At 41.0% G+C, this 26,575-nt stretch overlaps 1 protein-coding gene across 2 annotated transcripts in view; it reads left to right on the top strand.

The window, feature by feature from the left end:
• Nucleotides 1-26,575, top strand: part of CCDC141 (coiled-coil domain containing 141) — a 232,130-nt gene that overhangs the window by 156,037 nt on the left and 49,518 nt on the right. For both annotated transcript variants that reach the window (XM_077448107.1, XM_077448106.1), the window contains exons 10-16: nucleotides 981-1,100; nucleotides 5,532-5,711; nucleotides 6,694-6,855; nucleotides 9,674-9,850; nucleotides 11,428-11,553; nucleotides 13,319-13,507; nucleotides 17,915-18,073. In XM_077448107.1, coding sequence (XP_077304233.1) covers nucleotides 981-1,100; nucleotides 5,532-5,711; nucleotides 6,694-6,855; nucleotides 9,674-9,850; nucleotides 11,428-11,553; nucleotides 13,319-13,507; nucleotides 17,915-18,073 — 1,113 coding nt within the window. The remainder of the gene's footprint in view (nucleotides 1-980; nucleotides 1,101-5,531; nucleotides 5,712-6,693; nucleotides 6,856-9,673; nucleotides 9,851-11,427; nucleotides 11,554-13,318; nucleotides 13,508-17,914; nucleotides 18,074-26,575) is intronic.

Genomic DNA, 26,575 nt, shown 5'->3' with positions numbered 1-26,575 from the left:
ACTTTAAAGCTTCTGTAGGCCTTCCTCTCTAGCTGATCCAAGACATACAATCAGGGCTGGAAATGCACACATTTGAATGCCAAAAAGTGACATATAGTTTTTGAGACCAAACAGAGGGAGAGAGTTTCAATAAGAAAGTGACTGCTTTTGGCTTAAAAAACTGGCAGTCTCCAGCAAGAAAAAATAGGAGCAATGCTGAAGGCAACTTACAACAAACACTCATTTTGGTAGCATAATTAATAATGTGGAATGTGTGTTCTTTTGTTGAAGAACATTAATTGTTATCAAACTGTTATGGGTAAAGTTTCTCTGTAATATCTTTATTGCTGTGTGCTTCCCTTTCCTGGTAACAATCACACCTTCTATTTATTGTACAGACATCAGAAGGTACAGTAGGTGAGGAGAAATCTCTCTAGTAGGGGTCACAGACAGAAAAAAAACCTGACAGAAAGTATAAGGCCATGGTCACATGGGGCAGTTCCAAATATGTCTTCTGAGACTCATCGGCTGTACAGACACATACTCTGTGTCCCAATAGGACATCCATGTGGGTGCGTGTCCCTGAACTCACCCTGGGCACAGATGTCACATTTGGAGCAACATCTGTGTCCATGCAACAGCTGCATCCCAGAAGATAAGCTATGGGGCAGCCAATATAGGGATGCACACAACATCCGTACCAGTAAAAAAAACAGCCCTGCACAGGGCATGAAAGTAATCACCTCATGTAAATGAGGACCTACCCTTCCTCACAAAAATATATAAATAAATATAAATTAAAAATGTTTGGTGTTAGGCTTTAAAGGCTCCTTTGAATGGCCCATCTGACTTTGGAACAGTTGCTATGTTTCTTTGATAGCTCTACCATTTTATTAATTTTACATACTGTTGCTCCTAGATTAGCCATAGCAGAAGAATAAATGGATACATTGTGGTATTTATGCTCATTTCCAAAAAAAATGTACCTTCTTATATCACAGACATCAATATGGATCCAGAATATAGACTCTGATCTAGAAAGACACAGTGATCCTGGCTGGAGCATCAATGAATGTGAGGAAGTACAGAACAAACTTGGTGAATTGGCTAGACAAACCAAGGTGATTCATCATGACTTGCTGACTACATCTATATTTTCCACTCATCTTACAGTATGCCAAACATGATATCATTTTACTACCGCATTAAAGGGAATGTATAAACTTTTCAATGCTTTTTAAATATACAGTGTACCAAAACGTCTTTGTTTCTATGTGTAGCTACTAATTATATACTGTATGTACATAGGGCCATTTTGCCTGCTCAAAACATACAGAGGATTTGCTTTTCATTTTGCAGAGCTACACAACAGTTGGCCTCTACTGTTTTTTCAAAAATGTAGACCTATTAGGCAGCCAACCTTTTTTTTAAACATTGCTCTCCTTATATGCCCTGTACCTTATCTTAACAGAAGTTTAAAGAGGCTCAGAAAAAAAAAAACAGACTCCCCCTAGTTATTAATCTACAGTACAGACCAAAAGTTTGGACACACCTTCTCATTCAAAGAGTTTTCTTTATTTTCATGACTATGAAAATTGTAGATTCACACTGAAGGCATCAAAACTATGAATTAACACATGTGGAATTATATACTGAACAAAAAAGTGTGAAACAACTGAGAATATGTCTTATATTTTAGGTTCTTGAAAGTAGCCACCTTGCTTTGATTACTGCTTTGCATACTCTTGGCATTCTGTTGATGATCTTCAAGAGGTAGTCGCCTGAAATGGCTTTCCAACAGTCTTGAAGGAGTTCCCAGAGATTCTTAGCACCTGTTGGCCCTTTTACCTTCACTCTGTGGTCCAACTCACCCCAAACCATCTCGATTGGGTTCAGGTCCGGTGACTGTGGAGGCCATGTCATCTGGCGCAGCACCTCATCACTCTGCTTCTTGGTTAAATAGCCCTTACACAGCCTGGAGGTGTGTTTGGGGTCATTGTTCTGTTGAAAAATAAATGATGGTCCAACTAAACACAAACCGGATGGAAAAGCATGCCACTGCAAGATGCTGTGGTAGCCATGCTGGTTCAGTATGCCTTAAATTTTGAATAAATCCCCAACAGTGTCACCAGCAAAGCACCCCCACACCATCACACCTCCTCCTCCATGCTTCACGGTAGGAACCAGGCATGCAGAGTCCATCCGTTCACCTCTTCTGCGTCGCACAAAGACACGGTGGTTGGAACCAAAGATCTCAAACTTGGACTCATCAGACCAAAGCACAGATTTCCATTGGTCTAATGTCCATTCCTTGTGTTCTTTAGCCCAAACAAGTCTCTTCTGCTTGTTGCCTGTCCTCAGCGGTGGTTTCCTAGCAGCTATTTTACCATGAAGGCCTGATTCACACAGTCTCCTCTTAACAGTTGTTCTAGAGATGTGTCTGCTGCTAGAACTCTGTGTGGCATTGACCTGTTCACTAATCTGAGCTGCTGTTAACCTGCGATTTCTGAGGCTGGTGACTCGGATGAACTTATCGTCCGCAACAGAGGTGACTCTTGGTCTTCCTTTCCTGGGGCGGTCCTCATGTGAGCCAGTTTCTTTGTAGTGCTTGATGGTTTTTGCCACTGCACTTGGGGACACTTTCAAAGTTTTCCCAATTGTTCGGACTGACTGACCTTCATTTCTTAAAGTAATGATGGCCACTCATTTTTCTTTACTTAGCTGCTTTTTTCTTGCCATAATACAAATTCTAACAGTCTATTCAGTAGGACTATCAGCTGTGTACTGTATCCACCTCCTGCACAACGCAACTGATGGTCCCAACCCCATTTATAAGGCTTGAAATCCCACTTATTATACCTGACAGGGCACCCCTGTGAAGTGAAAACCATTTCAGGCGACTACCTCTTGAAGCTCTACAACAGAATGCCAAGAGTGTGCGGAGCAGTAATCAAAGCAAAAGGTGGCTACTTTGAAGAACCGAGAATATAAGACATATTTTCAGGTGTTTCACACTTTTTTGTTCAGTATATAATTCCACATGTGTTAATTCATAGTTTTGATGCCTTCAGTGTGAATCTACAATTTTCATAGTCATAAAAATAAAGAAAACTCTTTGAATGAGAAGGTGTGTCCAAACTTTTGGTCTGTACTGTACATATCTTTATATTTAGAGTTGAACTCTAGTTGTGTAGAAAAAAGTACACTCTGTAGCCCAACAACAGAAAAACAAAGTAGCTTTTGTTACAATACTCATCTTAATTGTAACAATGTCACCCACAGGAAGCTCTCACCATTTATTCATGTCATGCGCCCCATTTCCACTGTGCCCAGGCTATCATGAGAGTCTGCACTGTGGGCTAATGCCCCGTACACACGATCAGATTTTCCAACAACAAAACCGTGATTTTTTGTTTAAAGGATGTTGGCTCCAACTTGTTTTGCATACACACGGTCACACAGATGTTGGCCAACAATTACGAATGTGAGAACGTGTTGAAGTACAAAACGTATGACAAGCCGAGAAGAAGGAAGTTCAATAGTCAGTGCGGCTCTTTCTGCTTGATTCCGAGCATGCGTGAACTTTTGTGTGTCAGACTTGTGTACACACGATTGGAAATTCCGATAACAAAGTTTTGTTGGCGTAAACTTTGAGAACCTGCTAGCCAACATTTGTTGGCGGAAAGTCCGCCAACAAATGTTCGATGGAGCATACACACGTTCGGACTTTCACCCAATAAGCTCACATCCAACATTGGAAAATCCGATCATGTGCACAGGACATTAGGGTAGCACCACACTGAATGTCACTCACATATTATTACGTAAGGGACATTTAGTGCAATAGTGAGAACTACCCACTGCCAGAAGAGAGAGGACCAGCAAGGTCACTGACACAGCCAGAAGACCCTTGGAGAAAAAAAATGATATACAGTATATCTACATCTCTATATACCATAGATATATGTATATAATGTATTTGTGCAAGTGTAAGACTAGAAGACATGGATACTGTGAAGGTTAGAGGTCTGGTTTAAAATATAAATATACAGGTGGGGGTTTGGGTGGTGGCTTTTGAAAAAGTTGAAGATCTGCTTCAAGACTGTAACAAAATTATGGAAGATTAAGTATGTAAAAATGTGAAACGTCACATCAAAATGACGAATGCAAACAGGCAAACACAGAAAAATTAGCTCTAAACAAATGCTGGAAACACACTATACATACTGTATGTCTAAATTTCTGTTGGTGATAAGCCAGCCACTTGATTCATGCTGCGAACAGTCATTAGAGAAGGGGTTGGGTACACAACTGCAAAATTACTGCCAAGGCCTTTCTTCTACAGATGAATCTGCTTTGGACAACAGCTGTTACATTAACATTATAAAGGATGTAGAAAACACTTTTGGTCATTCTCATTGTATACTTTAGCTGCAAACCTGCTTAAGAAGCATGGTTCTTTTTTTTACATGTGACAAGACACATCAACTGTATAAGGAAACCATGGCACTGGAATGTTCGTGACTCTGATGTAAAATTAAAGAAAAAGAATGTACAAGCAGTGACTTACAGGTCTGACTGTTGTAATGGGTCACTCCTTTACCTTTTTTCACATTTGCATTTCCTGAGAACAACGCCAAAATATGTATTTTCTTTTAATTTGCCGAAACATTTTTAAGGTAATACATGTACTCTTATGGTTTACTAAACCCTGCCATGCTTTAAGGCTACATATTAGGCTCGATTTACTAAAACTGGAAAATGCTAAATCTGGTGCAACTGTTCATGGTAGCCAATCAGCTTCTAATTTCAGCTTGTCCAATTAAACTTTGACAAAAAAAACCCGGAAGCTGATGCAGAGTTGCACCAGATTTTAGTAAGTCAACTCCATTGCATCATAAGGCTGGTAACAACACTTTTTAGACCCTGCAGCTATACAGACTCTGGGGTTGGTTTACTAAAAGCAAATAGACTGTGCACTTTGCAAAGTGTAATTGCACTCTGCAAGTGCAGTTGCTCTAGAGCTTAGTAAATGAGCAGAAGATATGCTAACATACATTATCCAATCATGTTCATGCAAAAATTATGTTTTTTTTTTATTTTCCTGGCACGTGATTGGGTATGTTTTGCAAAGTGGAGCTTTAACTCGTTTACTAAATTCTGGAGCAACTACACTTGCAGCATGCAATTGCACTTTACAAAGTGCACAGTCTATTTAGCTTTAGTAAATCAACCTTCTGTGTTACTGCCCTCCGCTTGCTCATTGGACTGCTAGAGGAGATCACCACACTGGTAATACCTCATCCTGATGTCACCTACAAGACCACAAAAGTATTTCCCTTTACCTTCCATCATCTTACAGATCAGACACTTTCAACCTTAATAAAATATATATTGTAAACAATTACAGTAACTGATCTGTTTTTTTTTTTTTTGATTGCTTTTATTTAATAAGTATATAAGAGACCTAAAGCATATTTTAAATATTCACCTGAAGTTTTGCTCTAAATTGGCTTGTCCATTTTTATTGCATTGTGTGTGACTTAAAATAGGAAGCATCACAGTATATGGAGTCTGCCTCCCAGCTTATACAGGCGGTGCCATCTGGGAGTGAAGCGTTTGCCAGCAACTCTCGGATTTTGGATGAGAAACTAAAAGCTCTGGATCAGAGTATTGAGGAGAAACTGGAGGTTATAAATGTCTATGTAACATTTTTGAAGTCTTCAAAACAGGTAAAATATGTTTTTTAAGGGTGCGATGTGCAAAGAATTGTACTATAAGTCACATCATTTCTTACTTGAATTAAACTAGGGAACATATCTAAAGCTTTACAGAAAATGTATAGTGCTTTAAGGTACACATACATATAATCATAACTTCACGCAAACCATCTTATCAATGTTGTTTAACATATTAAAATTCTTGTTTTTTTGTATCATTGAAGATGGTCATAAGTGTTCATTACTTTTTCATGAAGCTGCTAGACCCTGGCACCCAGGGCATGTGCCCCAGGTCAAATACTGCCTGGGGTTCTCATTCCTTTAAATAAATGTTACATTCTATGCAATATATAGTTTTGGAACATTGTATAATGTATTTACTTTTCAATCCATCCATTATTTATTTTGTAAACATATTTATTAGATTCATTCCTTTTTGTTCAGTTAAAGATTTTATTAATCTTAGATTTGATCCAAAGGGGTTATCATGGTATCTTACCAACCCCTCAACATTTCAATCTATGTACCCAGAGGTGCCTTTGGTCTATTAGCACCCTAGCGATGCCACTACAGTCTGCTTAGATTTTTTTTAAAAATGGCATACATTCTTTAATAAGAGTTTTCAGGATGAATGTAGACTTACTAGCTGATGTTTTAAAGTGTAAGTAAACCCCTATCGTTTTCAGCTAAGCTGCCATTTTTGCCTCTGTTTAATCTTCAAGTGCCATGATGCTGCACATGTGGTCAGTTATGACAACAGCAATTGGATTGTTTGACAGTTTACTTGAGAGCACAACCAATGGGAGTGTTACATTTTAGGCACGTGCCTGAAATAAAACTCTGTTATGGATGGGTTTACTTCCGCTTTAACTGTGGCATTTGAAAGGTAACTGTCTCAAAATCCTTTGTATTTAGATTATTTTGCTATTATTGGCCAAAGTCTAATTTTCTTGATTATATTGCCAATAAAATGTTATTTTGTATTTCCGTAAAGTTGGAATCGCACATCCAGAATCTAAAGACATTTTGCACACCTAATCCAGAAATAGAGGCAGCGACCATGCTGGAAACAGCTGAATCACAGATACAGAGTGTGCTTGATGAGCTTTTTTCAGTCCAAGACATGGGGCAAAACTGTCTGAATATCATAAAAATGGTGAGATTGACTATACATTAACATAGCATTTTAAATTATAAGATTAAAAGTAGATATTAACTTGCTTAAAAGTCTGTAAAGTTTAATAGATCCCTATAAATTGCTATGCTGTTGAGGAAGCAAAATAAGGTATATACAGAATACTTTATATCAGGGATATGCAATTAGCGGCCCTCCAGCTGTTGCAAAACTACAAGTCCCATCATGCCTCTGCCTGTGGGTGTCATGCTTGTGGCTGTCAGAGTCTTGCTATGCCTCACAGGACTTGTAGTTCTGCAACAGCTGGAGATCCGCTGATTGCATATCCCTGCTTTATATTAAAAAGACCTATTGTAACACATATTTAGTATATTGTAAAGCAAGAGCACATCCTTGAAAAAGGGATGATATGATGATGGAGCATAATGGGGTCATCATGCTGCACCCATTATATCAATTGATGCTTATGCACCCAGTAACTTGTGAAGCTCTGAATGTTGCTCTTGTGCTTTGCATTGCCCTGGTGAACTCTAATCTTAGCAAAGATGACTAAGTGGCCATATACAGAGCATATACTGCTGTGCACTCTCCATTATACTACACAGCATTACTCAATAAAGTGAATTGCCTCTGGCCCATTTCTAATTGTAGGCTGTAGTATTGAGCTTGCAAAATGCACCAAGTTATTGGAGAACAGCCAGTCCCATAATTTTCCTAGATCAGATTTTTTTTGTCTCTTTTCCCTTTAATAGCACTACAGTGCAGCAGAGTCATGAAGCCAGTATGGTGATAAGCACATTTATGAAACGCATTGCTGTATTTTATAAATACTCATTTGTTTAAAGCAGCAGAATGGCCATCGTAAGGCCTCACAACTGCTTCATAAATCAACCCCTAAATGTCACTGAATGCACAGGAGCAAAATGTGGATGTGCTTAAGTCCTCGGGACTGAGAAAAATGGGCTCTGCCATTGCTGACCCTATTCTGAAAATACTACCTTCTTGGCAGTCTATATCTCCATATCTTTCTGAGTCACTGACCCAAAAAAAGCATGCAAATCAGTAGTTTTGTCTTCACTGGTTACATACATATTGGGAGCCAGTGACCAAAAATAACAGATGTTAGAAGTTAAAGTGTTATTAAATCCAGGACCCTGCATTCACTATATCTGGTCTCCCACAGTACAGAAAACATGACATTCCAATTATTTTAGTAAATATAAACTGCTAAATACCTTTGTCATTAGCAGTATATAACAGTCTTGTGAATTCTATCAGTGTCTGATTAAAGTTTGTAGGAGGAGTTTTCATTCTACTCTGACTGTCCTATGAGTCTGCAGGACCCCTGGCCCTCTGGCTAGACAGTGCTGATTGGCCATATGCTGATCACATGCACTTTCCCAAGAAAAATAAATCTCTCCAAACTGAGCATGTGCAGGTTGCCTCCAAGTCTCTGTACTATCGGTAGATTGATTGGGGACTGTCAAGAAGGGGAGGATCAGAGAAGAGAGGGTCAAACAGCCCTTTTACAAAATGCACAAGATTAACCCCTTAGGTCCCACAGGGATTATAACAAGCATGCTTTATACACAATGATTTCACTGTTGTGGGTTTAGTAACACTTTAATCACTTTCCGCCCGCCCTCTGTCAAATGACAGAGGAGCGGCACGGCTCTCATTTTGGGAGAACGTCAAATGACAGCGCCCCAGAATGGCCGCTCTCGCGTGCCTGCAGGGGCATGAAGCTGAACCATGTTCCTAGGACACAGCATGACCACGATCTCTGTAAAGAGCCGAAGACACCATGTGATCGGCTGTGTCCAATCACAGCCGGCCACATGGCTGATCAGCAAGCATCTCCTCGCATGGGACACCAGGGCAGGTAATCAGTGCCCTGATTACAGTAAAGCCCCAGCAGTGCCCATCAGTGACACCAATCAGTGCCCATCATTGACACCAATCAGTGCCCATTAGTGACACCAGTCAGTGCTGCCTTTTAGTGCCCATTAGTGCCGGTTTATTAGTGCTGCCCATCGTTGCCCATCAGTTCCACCAATCAGTGCCTATCAGTGCTGCCCATCAGTGTCCATCAGTTCTGCCCAACCATGCAGCCTATCAGTGCCTACCAGTGCCACCTATCAGTGCTCATCAGTGCCGCATATCAATGCCACCTATCAGTGCCCATCAGTGCGGCATTTTAGTGCCTCCTCATCAGTACCACCTAATCAGTGCCCATAAGTGCCACCTCATCAGTGCAGCCTATCAGTGCCCATCAGTGCAGCATCATCAGTGTAACCTTATCAGTGAACGAGAAAAATTACTTATTTACAAAATTTACTGACAGAAACTAAGAAATAAGAAATATTCAAAATTTTCGGTATATTTTACTTATTTGTAGTAAAGCAGTGACTAAATACCACCAAAAGAAAGCTCTATTTGTGTGGAGAAAATTATAAAAACTGTGTTTGGGTACAGTGTTGCATGACCGCGCAATTGTTATTCAAAGTGTGAAAAATGGTCTGGGGGGGGGGGGGGGCTGCCCTGTATTGAAGTAGTTATGAAGACAAACAGGCAGCTTGCATTTTCAGCAATAAAAACCTAATTATTTTTCAGTATAAGTTTCTTTAATTAGTGCCTGAAACAGTTCAAACATTAGGTATACATAAATAGACATGTATTTTACATCTTGGTAAAGTCCTTTTACACCAGAAGCATTTTTTTGAAGATAAATATTACCAATGAGAGACTTTTATGGAAGAACATGATCAAAGGACATTAAAATTATAAATCACTATTAGCATTCAGTCAATGAATAGTTTCAAAACTATTTTTATTTCAGATGAACAAGGACAGAATCTTGAAGGATAAACACGTGCAGACTGTGGAGGACACGATGGCTAATCTGAATAAGGAAAAGACTGAGATAACAAATCTGTGGTCAGTGTGGCAACAGCATGTCAATCAAGAAAATTCCTCCAAGCAGACATGGAAAACAATTAAAGACCAGCTAAGATTGGTATACATTTAGCTTATATTTTATATATGAACGTTCATATGCAAGTTAGCTAAAGGGAAAAGTAAATTTCTACTACTTTTGCACATTTTTAACTATTAGTAGCATGAGGTACCTATGCATAAAGTATATTAACACATAGCAACAAATCAGTTTGTAAAGTAAAATAACCCCTAGCAACAAATCAGTTTGTAAAGTAAAATAACCCCTAGCAACAAATCAGTTGTCATGATTCTTTTTTTAATACTATGAGGTAGATTTACTAAAGAACAAAGAACAATAGTCTGTCTAGTTTGCAAGGGAATTTCCCCTTTAGCTTATTGAATGAGGTGAAGCTCTACTGACTTCCACCGTTCAATCATGTGCACATTTACTAAGCTAAGGGAAACTTCCCTTGCAAAGTGAAGAACCAATTTGCTTTAACCACTAGAGATCTGCGCTATAGCCAAATGACGGCTACAGCGCGGACCTGCATTGCCGGGACTACGTCTATTGACATAGTCCCATGCACGAGTGGCCTGTGCGCCCCCTGAAGGGCGCGCGCGGTGTGCTCTGTAATTAGCGAGTCTGAGACTTGCTGGATCACAGATCGGAGTAAGGGGTCAATCCCGACCCTTACCACGTGATCAGCTGTCAGCCAATGACAGCTGATCATGTGATGTCAACACAGCCGGTAATTGGCTATTTAAAAAAAAAAAGCCTATCACCGGCAGCAGTGAAAGGGACATCAGTCCTGATCACTGCAATGTGCCGCCAGCTCCTCAGTGCCCACCTGTGCCCCCTACAAGTGCCACCTAGCAGTAGGCAACAGTGCCGCCTACCAGTGCCCACAGTGCGATCTGTCAGTGCCCACAGTGCCATCTGTCAGTGCCCACAGTGCCACCTATCAGTGCCCACAGTCAGTGCCTAAACAGTGCTACACATCAGTGCCACCTATCAATGCCCATCAGTGCCACCTATCAGTGCCAATCAGTGCCATCTATCAGTGCCCATCTGTGCCACCCATCCGTGCCACCCATCAGTGCCATCTTATCAGTGGCCATCAGTGCCGCCTTATCTGTGCCCATCAGTACCAACTTATCTGTCCCCATAGGTGCCACCTTATCTGTGCCTATTAGTGCCCATCAGTGCAGCCTCATCAGCGCATATCAATTAAGCTGAAAAATTACCTGTTTGCAAAATTTTATAACAAACTATTAAACATGATTTTTTTTTTTTCAAAATTTTCCATCTTTTTTTTTGTTTAGCAAAAAATAAAAACCCCAGCTGTGATTAAATACCACTTAAAGAAAGCTCTATTTATGGGAAAAAGATTGAAAAAATTTCATTTGGGTACAGTGTTGTATGCCCGCTCTGTTGTCATTCAAAGTGCGTCAGCACTGAAAGCTGAAAATTGGTCTGGGCAGGAGGGGGGTTTAAGTGCCCAGTAAGCAAGTGGTTAACTATTGTATGTTGCTAGTTATATAAATTAGGGTGGGGTGGTTTCAAGAAGGTTCTGTGAAACAATCATTTGACACTAAAAATACTGTATAAAACATTTGATATGTAAATGTAAAGGTTATTAACTTTTTTTTTTATAGGCAGGTGGCAGATTACAAGAACTGGAAAATGATCTACAACCTTTGTCTTCACTGAGTTTAGGAAATAATATCCAAAATATCTTAAATGCACAGGAGAATTTGAATAATATTAAGACAAATTTTCAGGTGAGCTGCATTACAATTTGTCTAAATATGAATATAACTTCTTTGAACAAACCCTTTCTAACTTTCCTTGGTTAGGACACTGATTATATCCAATTGATAAATATTGTATGTTTGATTGATAGGAATAACATCTGCTCGAAAGTAACAGAACACCAGTAGGGATAGCATGCCATAAAGTTAACCTGGCCTAGCCTAAGCATTGCTAACATAGCAGTGCTGTAGTGCAGACATCTTATGGTACCTGTAAGTACTAATGTTAATTTACCAATCATTTATTGTATCCCTGTGGAGCCTTTTAAATTCTAGGCTCAGGCTGTACATGGGGCTTTGAGTTAAGCCTAAGGCAGGCCATAAATGGTCGAATATCGAACAAATTTTCTTTTCAAAATAAGAAAGTTTTTTTTTTTTTTTTGTGATCCAGTCGGCATGAAAATCGGGTCGGCATGAAAATTTCGAAAATCAATGGTGGCATACCATTGATTTTCGAAATTCGGCTGACCAAGTCTTCAATTTCACCTCATGTTGCTACAGAAAATAATTCTCGTGGCCGTGAATCTTCTTTTCTCTCAGTAAATTTTCTTTTCTTATTACATTTCTCGCACGATTCTCCCATCATTGATTAGAAAATCGTTTGTTTTTAAAAAAAATTCCAACATGTCCGATTCCTCAAATTAGATTTCCGCACGAAAATCGGCTGTTGATGCAGCCCCACTAATGGTGCGAAATTCATATGAAAATTCTTAAAAAATTGAACCGTGTATGGCCGGCATAAGTTGCACATTCAGGACAAAAAGCCCTTCAATGGAACAGCCTAGAGCCGATCCCAGCTGTTAAATGTGAATACACGTGTTTTGACCTTTATAATTAAAGGTCCACCGTTTAAGTTGGTCCTAAAGAAGAAGTGAACCTGAACAGTGAGCCTGTCACCTATAGCTGATCCTGGCTATTAAAGGGGAACACACATTTTTTGACCTTTATAATTAAAGTACATGTTTTAAAGTGAGCCGCCATTCTGTGTGGTGGTGATGTTGGATCATTCTCCATACTTGTGAAGGTTTCACTATTCCTTGTTATGAGACAAATTAAAGTTGCTCCAGAACCATAAAGAACTATATGTTCTTGACCATATAGTAAAATGGTTTTGTTTGAGCTGAGCAGCCATCTTTTGCCTGGTGTTATCATTTATATCAATATGATGGATGTTCGTTGTGGATTGGATGTGAAGATTACAGTACATTCTTTTTGGGGGAACTTATTCATATACTGTAGATTGATTGGACTCTAATAACATAATTATATATGCATTGGTTTATTTTATGAAAACCAATGAAACTTCCACCCTACCTATTTATAAAATGAATAAATGATACATATATAATATAATATAATATAATATAATATAATATAATATATAATGTGATTTCCTATAAATATCTCAAAGTGAAAATGAAGGGTGCTGCTCACATCTACATGCAGTTCTGCAAGGTCAGGTAAACAATTATCAATAATTATGGGGTGCTCCCTAAAATATATGATACTGTATAAAACTCCCTATACAACACAAAGCTCTATACAGGCATACCCCACTTTTACGTACACAATGGGGTTTATTTACTAAAGCTGGAAAGTGCAAAATCAGGCTCACTTCTGCATAGAAACCAATGAGCTTGGTTTTGATCTGGCACTTTACATATCGCTCCCACCTTTTTGAATACATCCAATTATGTCTCTATGTCTTACCTAAAATGTTTACACATCTTGACAGAAATTAAATGATGAAATTGAACAAGCAGTAAAGATCTCAGAACTTCTTACTCGAGAAGGAGCACAAATCAATGAAAAAACAGGCAAGATGAATGAACTTGTCCAGTATCACCACAGACTAAAGGACAGTATTAAGGAATATGAAGAGATTTTTATCAAAATTGTGACATTTTATGAGATGAAAACAGAGGTGAGTAGACTGTATATGAAAATGCTCCATGGTCTGTATGCACGTTTAGGACAATGCTGGTTACAGCTGTGCATTACACAACCTGTCACACAGTGTAGTGTCATACTAAGAGACAACAGATCTGTATAGGTAAATTATAATATATAAAAATACTATATTACAAGCAGCACAGTGGCTAAGTAGTTAGCACTTCTGCCCAGCAGCCCTAGGTTCACCAGTTCAAATCCCAACCATGACACTACCTGCCTGGAGTTTGCATGTTCTCCCCGTCCCTGTGTGGGATTCCTTTAGGTATTCCTGTTTCCTTCTCTCAAAGACATGCTGGTAAGTTAATTGACTCCTGTCTATATTGGCCCTAGTATATGTATAAATGTGCGTTAGGGACCTTAGAGCTCCTTCAGGGCAAGACTGATATGAATGTACTTTATATACAGCGGGTAAAATAAGTATTGATCACATCACTATTTTTCCAGGTGAATACATTTCTAAAGGTGCTGTTGACATGAAATTTTCACCACATCAAGGAAACCAAAACAAATAATTGCAGACATTTATTAGAACGTCATGTGTAATAAAATGGAATGACACAGAGAAAAAGTATTGAACACGTTAACTGGATTTTTTTTTAATACTTCCTACAAAATCCTTTGTTGGTAATAACAGCTTCAAGATGCTTCCTGTATGGAGAAACTAGTCACATGCATCGCTCAGGCAGGGGTGGATCGGGGGGGGGGCATAGGGTCAATTGCCCCCCCCCCCGAGAAAATAGTGAGCAGGCTGTGCTGATGCTGACCCCCCATCAGCCGTTACTGACACAGGGTAAAACTGACAGGAATGACACAGGCAGAGCCATAGCTGCGGGGAATTTCCACCCCTCCTTCTCCTCCTTGAGCCGAGCATTCACATGGCAATGCCCTCCTATTGGCTACATTCAGGGCCAATGGCTTTGAAACGAGCAGCTAGAGGATTATGGGACATATAGTCCCGGATACCAGCAGGCCCCAGGATAATTCCCTGAGAGGGGGATGAGGAAGAGAAAATAAGAGGGACCATGGGGCTGTCAGGTGGACGGAGCCAGTGATTCTAGCATTATCCTCCAAGGTAAGAACTTACCTCTAGGTGGTGGTAGCAAGGGGGATGGGGGGCAGGATGCAGGCTTCCATAGAGGTACATGACCTTATCACTGGCTACATCCACCCTGTCCTCCCCTCCACCTGGCTGCATCCACCCTGTCCTCCCCATCCACCTGGCTACTTCCACCCTGTCCTCCCCTCCACCTGGCTTCTCCCACTCTATCCTTCCCTCCACCTGGCTTCTCCCACCCTGTCCTCCTCTCCACCTGGCTGCATCCACCCTTTCCTCCCCTCCATCTGGCTGCTCCCACCCTATCCTCCCCTCCACCTGGCTGCTCCCACCCTGTACTCCCCTCCACCTGGCTGCATCCACCCTTTCCTCCCCTCCACCTGGCTGCTCCCACCCTATCCTCCCCTCCACCTGGCTGCTCCCACCCTGTCCTCCTGACCTCCCCTCCACCTGGTTGCATCCACCCCTTCCTCTCCTCCACCCGGCTGCTCCCACCCCATCCTCCCCTCCACCTGGCTTCTCCCACCCTGTCCTCCCCTCCACCTGGCTACATCCACCCTGTCCTCCCCATCCACCTGGCTACTTCCACCCTGTCCTCCCCTCCACCTGGCTGCATCCACCCTTTCCTCCCCTCCACCTGGCTTCTCCCACTCTATCCTTCCCTCCACCTGGCTGCTCCCACCCTGTCCTCCCCTCCACCTGGCTGCATCTACCCTTTCCTCCCCTCCATCTGGCTGCTCCCACCCTATCCTCCCCTCCACCTGGCTGCTCCCACCCTGTCCTCCCCTCCACCTGGCTGCATCCACCCTTTCCTCCCCTCCACCTGGCTGCTCCCACCCTATCCTCCCCTCCACCTGGCTGCTCCCACCCTGTCCTCCTGTCCTCCCCTCCACCTGGTTGCATCCACCCCTTCCTCTCCTCCACCCAGCTGCTCCCACCCCATCCTCCCCTCCACCTGGCTTCTCCCACCCTGTCCTCCCCTCCACCTGGCTACATCCATCCTGTCCTCCCCTCCACCTGGCTGCAACCACCAATACTTTTTCAAGACACTGTGTATTTATATTTGTGTGTGTATTTATATAATTGTTCTCTTTTTTTGTCCCCCCTACTTTTTTCCCTGTCCCCCACGTGCCCCCCTAAATATGAAAGCTGGAGACAACACTGTATCCTTCTGTAATCAATGTCATAAGTATGTTTTGCAACAATAAGGTTGCAATGGTTTTGAGAGAGCTTATTGCTTTTACCCATCATGGCATGTTTCTTGTGTGACACCTTGGTAATGAGACCCCTTTTTATAAGCCATCAGTTGAGACTGAATCAGCTGATATTAATTTGTACTGACAAGGGGCAGGATTGCTTTCTAATTACTGATAGAGTTCAGCTAGTGTCTTGGCTTTCCATTCCTTTTTACACCCCCCTTTCTGCATGTTTTCAGTACTTTTTCCCTGTGTCATTCCATTCCATTGCACATAATTTAATTTCTTAACTTATTTGCTTTGGTTTTCTTTGGTTTTCTTTTCTTTGTATGTATGGAATGCAAGGGTTGTTACTGATATGTGGTAAACATTTCATGTCAACAGCACCTTTAGAAATATATTTACCTAGAAAAATGGTGATATGTTCAATACTTACTTTACACACACGCAGTGCTTTACATACATACATACATATATATATACATACATATATATATATATATATATATATATATATATATATATGAATATATATATATATATACATATATATATATATATATATATATATATATATATATATATATATATATGTATGTATATATATATGTATGTATGTATGTAAAGCACTGCATAAATTGATGGAAATATATAAGTACCTGTAATAAATAAAAATAATAAATTACCTTTCAATACACGCTTCACTGATAATGCCAAGAATCAGGGGGAACTCAGTATTTTTGGCATATTGCATTCTGCAGAGAGATCTGCTTTCTCATTGAACATGATAAGACCCTATGCCATGCATGTTTAAAGTAGACATTCAAATGGCCATAGCCCCCAAAAAGTTCCAGACCCCTTTAGTATAGCCTTTATGTGATCACCCCTTGGAATTTTAACTGTACATTAATTACTGTTGTCAAAGCAACACAGGTTTATTTAAAACTATACAAAGAGAAACCAATCAGCGCAGTCATATAATAACACTAATGAGAAAAACTGAAGCTGAACACAGCACCTCTAATAAAAATGTTACAAGTTCATAAATAGTGCAGAGCAACAAAATTCATAAACAATCTTCATAGGAAAATGGATCACCAGCAAAGGTACAGAAGCAGCCGTGCACCAAAACCGTGACTTTATAATCATCCAGGTGTATATGGTGCTCTTTCCCATCACCAAATGCAATCTTGGCCACTCACCTTATAATCATGATCCTTTGCTTAACAGGACAGTCATAACATGCTTTTCCCAATAAGGGTAACATATAAGATGGTAACTCCGCTGGTCTGGGCTGGTCAATCCTCATATGTGTAAGATATATGAAGTGTATGTAAAAATCAAGAGAAGGACGAATAGTGCTCTCTGCTAAAATACAGTGCCTTGAAAAAATATTCATACCCCTTGAAATTTTCCACATTTGTCATTTTACAACCAAAAACATAAATATATTTTATTGGGATTTTATGTAATAGACCAACACAAAGTGGCACATAATTGTGAAGTAGAAGAAAAATGATAAATGGTTTTCAATTTTTTTTTACAAATAAATATCTGAAAAGTGTGGCATACATTTGTATTTAGCCCCCCTGAGTCAATACTTTGTAGAACCACCTTTCGCTTCAATTACAGCTGCAAGTCTTTTTGGGAATGTCTTTACCAGCTTTGTACATCTACAGAGTGATATTTTTGCCCATTCTTCATTGCAAAATAGCTCAAGCTCTGTCAGATTGGATGGAGAGCGTCTGTGAACAGCAATTTCCAAGTCTTGCCACAGATTCTCAATTGGATTTAGGTCTGGACATTGACTGGGCCTTTTTAACACATAAATAGAAGCCAGTCTATGACTTTCAGGCTACAGTTAAGATTTGGGGCAATAACTTAGCTAATAAGGTTCAGGTAAACTGTCTGGAACTAGTATACAGTACATAGTTTGCAAATCAGCTGCTTCCATCAGGAGATTCTGAGACATGTATTTCTGCTCCATGACACAATTCCTTTAAAATCTGTAGACAGCCAAATTACCTTAGCAACTGCAAAGTGATAGTGGAAATATGTCTTGGCTATCGTCAAACCCAATTTAAAAATGGAAGCATATTATTTTTTCTGGCTTTTATTTTAACTACAGATCAATATTTTGAAGCCAGAAATAGAACCTCTGACAGCAGCTCACACTAATGATGACATTCCGCTGATTAAGAAGCAGGAGCAGCGAGCGCATATACAGAGTCTATATAAAATTATTCTTAACTTGGGATCTCAGATAATTTCCACAGTACAACATTCTGTAAGTAAAAATATATTTAGTAATCTACAATTATGAACTGTGTTAATGAATGCCACAAGAAATTCACTTTTTTTTTTACTCTTGGGTGTTATATATTTATTAAATGCAATAGTTATATCAAGGTAAAACCCAGAAAGAGACATCAGGAGGTACTCCCACTCACACATGATGCACTTGTAAGGGGGGCTTTTGAATGGCTGTGTAAAGGCGTCAAGATTTGACCATACACTGTCAATCACATACTGTATAATGATATAGCAAGACATTTTCTCTTGCACATTCTCTCCCTGGTTCACCTTAGGCTGTCTGTGTCCACTCACTGTTCCTTATGAGATAGTCTCTAAGATAGGATCAATGCAGACACCACTAGTTGGGTACTTCTCTCCCAGGCCCACTTGGGGGATAGCTTCACTCCAGGGAACACTTGGCCTAGCCTAAAATGCCTTTTGCAACCCAGCCTAGCCTCCACCACCACAGGGTTCAAGAAGTCTAAAAAGGAAGTCTCTTCTGGATGCAGGTCTACCTCTCATTGTCCTCCAGCCCTGTCCAGGGCCTTGCTGACTACATCTGCCAAATGGTGGGGTCTTTGGCTCCCATGCCCCAACTTCACTATCACTCGTCCCAACCTGGATTATCTGTTGGCACTGACTCACCCATTACATCAATACAGGAGAGCTCTAGCTAAAAGGGACCTAGTACATGATTGCACCACCCTCCTTAACCACACTCTTGTATAGGACAGAGCCACTTAGTAGTAGGCTAGTTAACTGCACCTGTTTGCACACTTTAGAATAATGGGCACTACAGACAATGGGATTTGTGTTTAAATTGAAACTGAACTGTATCTGAACACCACAAATGGAAAAAGCTGTTTAATTAATTTTTATGTTGTAATATTCAAAGCAAATTTACCCATTCATCCATGTCTCAATGCTTTATATTGGTTGAGAAATCACTTTGAAAAACACCACCCTAGCATTTCTAGCTGCAGCCATCTTGAATAAGGGCAGACAATTCATGTAGCATGTATTTCCTGGAATCGATTTTCCCTCAGTTTAGGCATGCAGGCACAGCGGTATGCTTAGTTAAGAAAACAACCCCTTTTCCAGATTAAATAAAAAAAATGCTCATGAAGACTCCTGGGATGTATAACATCATTTTGGCTTAGGCAAGAAACCAGGAAGCAACTGAAGAAATCTAAAAACATGTAGGTATAACATACCTTCCTATTCCTTCTATTTACTAAGGCTAGCAGCATAAGGATTCAAATAGTTAATATTGATTGAGAGAGTACTAGCAAAAGTGTGCCCATTATGACCCTATTATATGTTAAATTCTCCAAACCAGTGATTCTGAACCACTAAGTTGTAATCAGCTGCAGATCCCCTAACCTCCCACAGTGCCACCCAGCCTCCCATAGTGGCCCACAGTGTCCCTCAACCCCCCACAGTGCCGCCAGGCCCCCTGAGAGCCCTTAGCCCTCACAGTGTCCCCCAACGTCCCACAGTGCAACCAGGCCCCCTGAAAGCCCTTAGCCCTCAAAGTGCCCCCCCAACCTCCTAAAGTGCCACCAAGCCCCCTGCAGTGAACCCTAGCTTGCTGCAAAGCCACCAGTCCCCATAGAGCCTCCAACCTCCAACACTGGGCCACTGCACCCCCAAGCTCCTGCAGTGCGCTATAGCTTCCCATAATTTCCCTGCAAAGCTTACAGCCTTCTGGATAGACACCCAGCTCCCTCTAAAGATCCCAGCCCCCACAGGTGCCTTCTCTATTAGTACAAGGATGAAAGATCCTCAATGTCTTTAAAGAGGAACTCACACAGAAAAGAAAACACACAGGGGACCATATGACTCTATATACTCTACCCTGTACATTTTCTTTTCAGTCAATCTGCTTAGCAATCACCCAATATGAATCTCAGTCACTAATGAAGAAAGTTGATTTGCAACTTCCTTGTTTTATGCTTATGGTAAGGAATTGCATTGTATTTTTTTTCTCCGATTTCAAATACTTTTTTTTTGCTTTATTATTTTATTCCATACGTATTTATTCACAAATTTTTTTATCATTGAGATTTTTATTGGTTTTGAACAGTTATAAGGTCAAAAATATACATAGTTGTATCATGTACATACAGACTTAAGTAACAAGTTGGTTTTCTTACAGGTTTTGTTCCATGTTTCACATTAGTATCTTATCATGTGTAAATAATCATAAGTTTCGTGCAATAGTAGCAGTAGTCATTTTAACCCTTATATTCATTGATGTCATGAATTATATTTGCCTCTCTTGTACATAAACCTGTTTTTTAGAGGTCATCAGTCTTACCTAGAGATACAAATGTTGACCTTATAGAGAACATCAAACATAAAACAAAAGAGTAAACCAAAGTAAACTAAAGAACATAATGTTGAGAAGAAAGTAGCAATGGTACTATAGCCGTAGTATCCATCAACTACTACTAGTCCTTACCTTCTACTTATAGGTTGCTTGCTGCTTAATTACCTGCCATTATAATCTGGTTTCTCAAAAGAAATTGGTGAAGTTGTAGGTTTTAATCCATACTTTAAATTTCCATTTGAAGCTATCCATATTGCCTGGCATAAGAGTATTCATGTGAGCAATGTAAGTTTGCCCTAGAGACAACTTCTGTAAGTGTAGGCTCTATATCTCTTTTCCACTAACACATTATGGACAATCTAGCTTCTATTAAAATATGCAGAACTACTGTTCTAAAGTTAGTAGGGAAGTTTCCTATGGAGAGTCCCAGCAGTGCCAAAGCCGGCGAGGGATGGGTTATGATGCCTGTAATAGATCAGGTCAGGTTGAAGACAGACTTCCAAAAGCTGGTTACTGATTTGCAGTACCAGAGTATATGTAACAAGTTCCCAGGTTCCCCACAGTTACGCCAGCAGTCTGGAGAGTGTTCTTTATGGATTTTAGATAATCAAACTGGTTTCAGGTACCATCTATAGAGTATCTTATAAATATTTTCCTAATTTAATACGCAGTGTCAAGCTCCTAGGCTGGATCTGATTGCTTGGGACCATTCTTGTTCCGAATATGATCTAAATCTCTTTCCCATTTCAGTATCACTGGTGTTTGTTTTATTGGAGTATTGGGTTGAAACAAGGAATAAAGAAGTGAAATGCCTCTCTTTTGGATAGAATCTCTATGATAAAATTCCCATATTTTTTTGTTCAGCTCTATGGTGTCAGAGGTGAAGGTATGCAGGAGATGTTGGATTTGGAATATCTTAAATGTATCTTTGTGTTTGATTACTTCTGGGATTTCCCGTAGGGTAGAGTAACCAGCATCTAACCATGATTGAACCGATAGGCCTGTTATTAGGGATTCAAAGGATTGAAGTGGCATATCACACATGGATATATGTATGGATTCCTGACTTCTGTTTAGAATGTCTATCCATGCTTTAAATGAAGAGGAGATAGAAAGGTGGTCTGGTAAATGTAGTGGTTTATTGGTGGCTGCTGCTATTAATAAGGCTCGGAGGTTATTGTTTTGCACCAAATTGTGTTCTAATAGTACCCATTGCTTTACTGGAAACTAGTCAAACCATGTTTTAATTTGGTCTAAAAGAGTCGCTCTATAATAGTCTTTAATTACTGGGACTCCCATACCTCCCTTTGATCTATGCTTTATGTCGGTAGAGAAGGCTATTTTTGCTCTAGTCCCCTTCCAAATAAAGGATCGAAGTCAGGTATCGAGTTTCTTAAAGAAAAGGGCTGGTAAGGGTATTGGTACAGTCTTGAAGATATAAAGAATTTTTGGTAAAATAACCATTTTAAAAGTTGCTATCCTTCCCATCCAAGAGATTTCAAATTTACCCAGTTGTAAGAGTTCCACCTGAACCGAATGTAGTAATTTTTTATAATTGGCATCGTAGAGGTAAATAGATTAGGCAGTTAGATAAATCTCTAGATATTGGATTTTACTGTTATCCCAATTGCAAGAAAATTAAGATTTAATTTCTGTCCTTATTTTGTGACTAAGGTTGATTGTAAGGACCTGGAATTTGGATACGTTAATTTTATAGTAATATATGGCGCTGAAGGTTTCAATCATCGTGCATACCTCAGGTAGGGAAGAATCCACATCTGAAAGTGTCAATATGACGTCGTCTGCGAATAATCTTATTTTATGGTATTTACCCGCTACTGAAATGCCTTTTATAGTCGGGGAACCCCTGATGGCAGCCACAAAGGGTTCCATAACTAATTTAAATATCACGGGAGAGAGGGGGCAACTCTGCCTTTTGCCATTTGTGATATTAAAGGCGTCAGAGAGTATAGAGGAGGTAAAAACTTGTGCCGATGGGTTTTTTTATAACGCTAAAATGGCTGAGAGGATGAAACCTGCGAAACCAAGTTTTCTAAGGGTAGCTTGTAAATACCCCCAATGTCCCCTTTCAAAAGCCTTTTCAACGTCTAGAGCTAAAAAAGCAGTAGGCAGTTTGCGACTCTCAGCTATATGGAGCAGATTGCGGATTCTGTGGGTGCCATCAGGTGCTTGACATCCTTTTACAAATCCTACTTGATCTGGAGTCTGGAGTCTCTCAAGGAGATCAACACATCTTTCATATTTATCATTGACACAGGTTGACAGGATGAAGAGAATTGCTCAAGAGGGATCTGGGTGGAATGCTCTGCAGCACTTTCTTCCATATCAGAATCCTCTTCCTGCCTGTCACCTTTAACTTTCTTGAATTTAATGGGGCTATGGGTAGATGGACTATCAAGGGGAGAGATGTCAGTGTCCCCTGTGTTTGCGCAAGTAATAGCCATACATACCGAGGATGATCAGCTGAAATCTGAAGAGAGCTCTCCTTCCTCGGCAGTCCGTGCGTGTGCTATGGCGCCATCTTGGTACACCCGGCCGTTTGTGGAGGGTAATTATCGGTCAATTTCTGTGGAGCTAGGTGCTGTGAGCCCCATTTGCGGACTTTGATTTTAATGTATGTCAGCTTGATGTTTATACAGTGAAAAATGTCAACACCAAGGAGAGTATTCCAATGAAAAAGCAGCATCAAAGAGCAGAAAAATGCAATTACTTCATAGGAAAGATAGTAATATCATGTACTATTGCAGTACAAGTTGTGGGCAATAGGTGGCTACATAGTACCAGGTCATGTATACAGCTGCTCTATTCACTGCTTGAAACTTGTGGTCCACTAACTTTTGGGGAGTTACAATTTCCAACATTTTTAAAGTCTTTGAAGAGCAGATAAAAAAACTCATATGTACCATAGTGCCACGTCTGAATTTTTGAAGACCAAAATGTTGCTGTGTACAATTATACCAAATCTTAATTTTGTCCAAGAGAAACTGGTAGCTAGACTTGCTTTTTTTTTACAGCTTCAGTAGAACTATAAGAAAATGAACTAACATGTAAATTACAACTAAAGTGATTCTAAACAATATCCTTATTCTTCAAAACAATTCATACACATCCACTACTTAAAGCGGAGGTCCACCCTAAAGTAGACCTTCGGCTCATCGGAACCCTCCCCCCCTCCGGCGCCACAATTGGCACCTTTCAGGGGGGAGGGGGGTGCAGATACCTGTACAGTACAGGTATCTGCACCCACTTCCGGGATAGCTCTCTGCGGAAAGGGGCGTAGATTACGCCCCTTTCCGCAAGTGCCCGCCCCTTTCCGCAAGTGCCCCGCTGCCTGCTGGGAAACACACAGATCCCAGAGGCAGCGGGGACCGTCCTTATTGCGCAGCGCGACTCGCGCATGCGCAGTAGGGAACCGGGAAATGAAGCCGAAAGGCTCCATTTCCTGATTCCCATACCCAAGATGGCGGCGGCAGCACCCGAGGGACCAGTGGCGGCCCGTCCATAGGGGGCGCCCGGGCGCCGCCCCCCCTGTGTGGTAAAAACAAAAAAACAAAAAAAAATGTAAAAAAAAAAAAAAGTTTTAAAACTGGCCCTTTAAAAAAAAAAAAAAGTTCTTTAAGGAAGTGCTCGAGCGCCGGTCACACTGCACGCCGGGAAACGCCACGCCAATGCAATCATGAGATTGCAGGCGTGGCGCTTCATTTGCGGGCGTTTAGCCCGCCTCAGGGCGCTTTCTGAAGCGCTGAGTAGCTTCCGCCCGGCGCTGTAGTATGTGTTACTACGGCCGGGCGGGCAGGTTGATTGACATCTGAGTTGACTCAGATGTCACTTCCTGTCTTCTCTCTCCCATCTCACCTGAGAGAGGAAACAGGAAGTAAGAGGAGTAGAGCGGTGTGAGGAGCGGCTGCGGAGAGCACACAGTCAGGTAAGGTGTGTGTGTGTGTGTGTGTGTGTGTGTGTGTGTGTGTGTGTGTGTGTGTGTGTGTGTGTGTGTGTGTGTGTGTGTGTGTGTGTGTGTGTGTGTGTGTGTGTGTGTGTGTGTGTGTGTGTGTGTGTGTGTTATTTTTAAAACTTTCATTCATATAATGCCTGGCGATCAAGAGTGCTGGGATTCACGAAAGGAGGAAATGGTTAAAAAAAAAGTAAAGTAGTAATTGTTCATAATACAGTCATGATGGACATTATGCTTGATGTGGACCTGCAATCAGGATCGTGCTGCAACAGATAAGACCTGGGACTTAACTCAGGACTTGCCAAAGTATGAGGATAGCCCCATGAGAGAACAAGTGGTGCGGGATCCCCAAGGGCTCAGAGTATTATTCCGAGGCCTGTATTCACAAGGGACCCCCTTGCAGCTAGGACTTTTCTTTATCCACAAAGGCAGCTTCTGTGTTTTACCTGGAGTATTAGATTATGATAGCTTTGTCCTCTATAGCAGAGTTGTGTTTTGGGTCTTACTGATCTGGCCAGTAATTCAATAGCTCATTCTACTGTTTGAATTCTCCCCAGCCTCTTACATCTCATGGCATCTTCAGCACCAGGACCTCCTGATATGGCTTCACCATGAGCTCATCCTAGCCACAGCTGGGTATCAGCGGAGACTTTTTAGGGTGTGATTGGGAACTCTGAAGGGGAAAATCTTTCCTCTGCAGTTCTGAAATAGGCCTGTGGGCAAAATACTGGTGTGTGTGTGTTCTCAGCAGGGTCAGGCTTTACAAAGCACATTCGTTATTTGTGCACGAGTTGGTTTTTGTGATGATGAGAAGTGCAGACTGTTGAAATGTGGCTTCTCCCTGTGCAGGTGTTGGAGTGGTTTGGTGTTACATTACCTGCTTACTTTGTATTGGTTTCCCTGCTCAGTCATGGATCCATTACAGCTGTTCCATGTGTTGTGTTTGTGCTGACATAAGCATGGTTGCTCGGCTGTGCTGTTTCCAACAAAGTGACCTTCTCCCCTCTAGCTATGAGTTTTACCAGCACTATTTCTTATAGCTCCTGGCTACAGTATGATGTGCTGCTGCTTCTGGTGGCTGCCATCACATCCTTCATCGAACTGCGGAGCCCACTGACTGTGCAGACTCACATGGATTGCAGAGTGCTGTATTGATATCTATATGTATAGGTGTAACATAATCCGATATTTCAGAGTTATATATATGTACCATTATCCAGGATTGCAGAGTGCTGTATATATATCTATTTATAGTATCCATGTGAGTCTGCAAAACTTGGATAATATCACATCTATACATAGCTATACAGAAGTCTGCTATCCTGAATAATGGTATACCTATAAATACACAGTATATATCTATATAGCACTCTGCAATCCTGGGTAGTGGTACACACATATACACACAGATGTGTCTATCCAGAAGTCTGTAATCCTGAATAATGTTACACCTATACATATAGAACTCAGTAATTCTGAATACACAGCTACAGTGTTACACTACTGTTTTAATATATACAGTTTCTATACAGCTCTCTGCAATTCTGGGGCAATGATACGCCTATACACAGTTATACACAGGTATGCCTATACATAACCCTGTATTTCTGGATAGATAGATAATGTTAGTACAGTATGTCTATGTACACAGCTACTGTATTTGCAGGACAATGAAATTCTGGATACACGCCAATATCATTCTACAAATTCTGGGTGTGGCTTATGAGAAGTGGGAGGGGCCAACCATGGATGGGCGGGGTCTTGCGCCCCCCCATCCTAAAACTTCACCAGCCGCCACTGCGAGGGACGATCTAGAGATCGGCTTCGGGTGCCGACATCGCGGGCGCGCTGGACAGGTAAGTGTCACTATTTTAAAAGTCAGCAGCTGCAGTATTTGTAGCTGCTGGCTTTAAAAAAAAAAAAAAAACGCGGAGTCCCGGCGGACTCCCGCTTTAGAGTAGTGTTGCCATTTAAAAAAAAAAAAAGAATTAAAAGTCAGCAGCTACAAATACTGCAGCTGCTGACTTTTAATAATTGGGCACTTATCCCAGGGTCCAGCGAGGGGGGGGATCGAAGCCCCGCTCGTCTCCCCCTTTGTTCGGCGGCGCTGGCATTGTAACTGTGGGCGCCTGGCTGTGGCTTCACGGCTGGGCACCCACTGTGCATGCGTGAGTGGAACCGCGCGCCAT

The sequence above is a fragment of the Lithobates pipiens genome, unplaced genomic scaffold (assembly GCF_037356315.1).
Source record: "Lithobates pipiens isolate NorthernLeopardFrog02 unplaced genomic scaffold, aLitPip1_a1.2 Scaffold_22, whole genome shotgun sequence".
Taxonomy (NCBI): Eukaryota; Metazoa; Chordata; class Amphibia; order Anura; family Ranidae; genus Lithobates; species Lithobates pipiens.
This window is presented reverse-complemented; position numbering and strand designations above follow the sequence as displayed.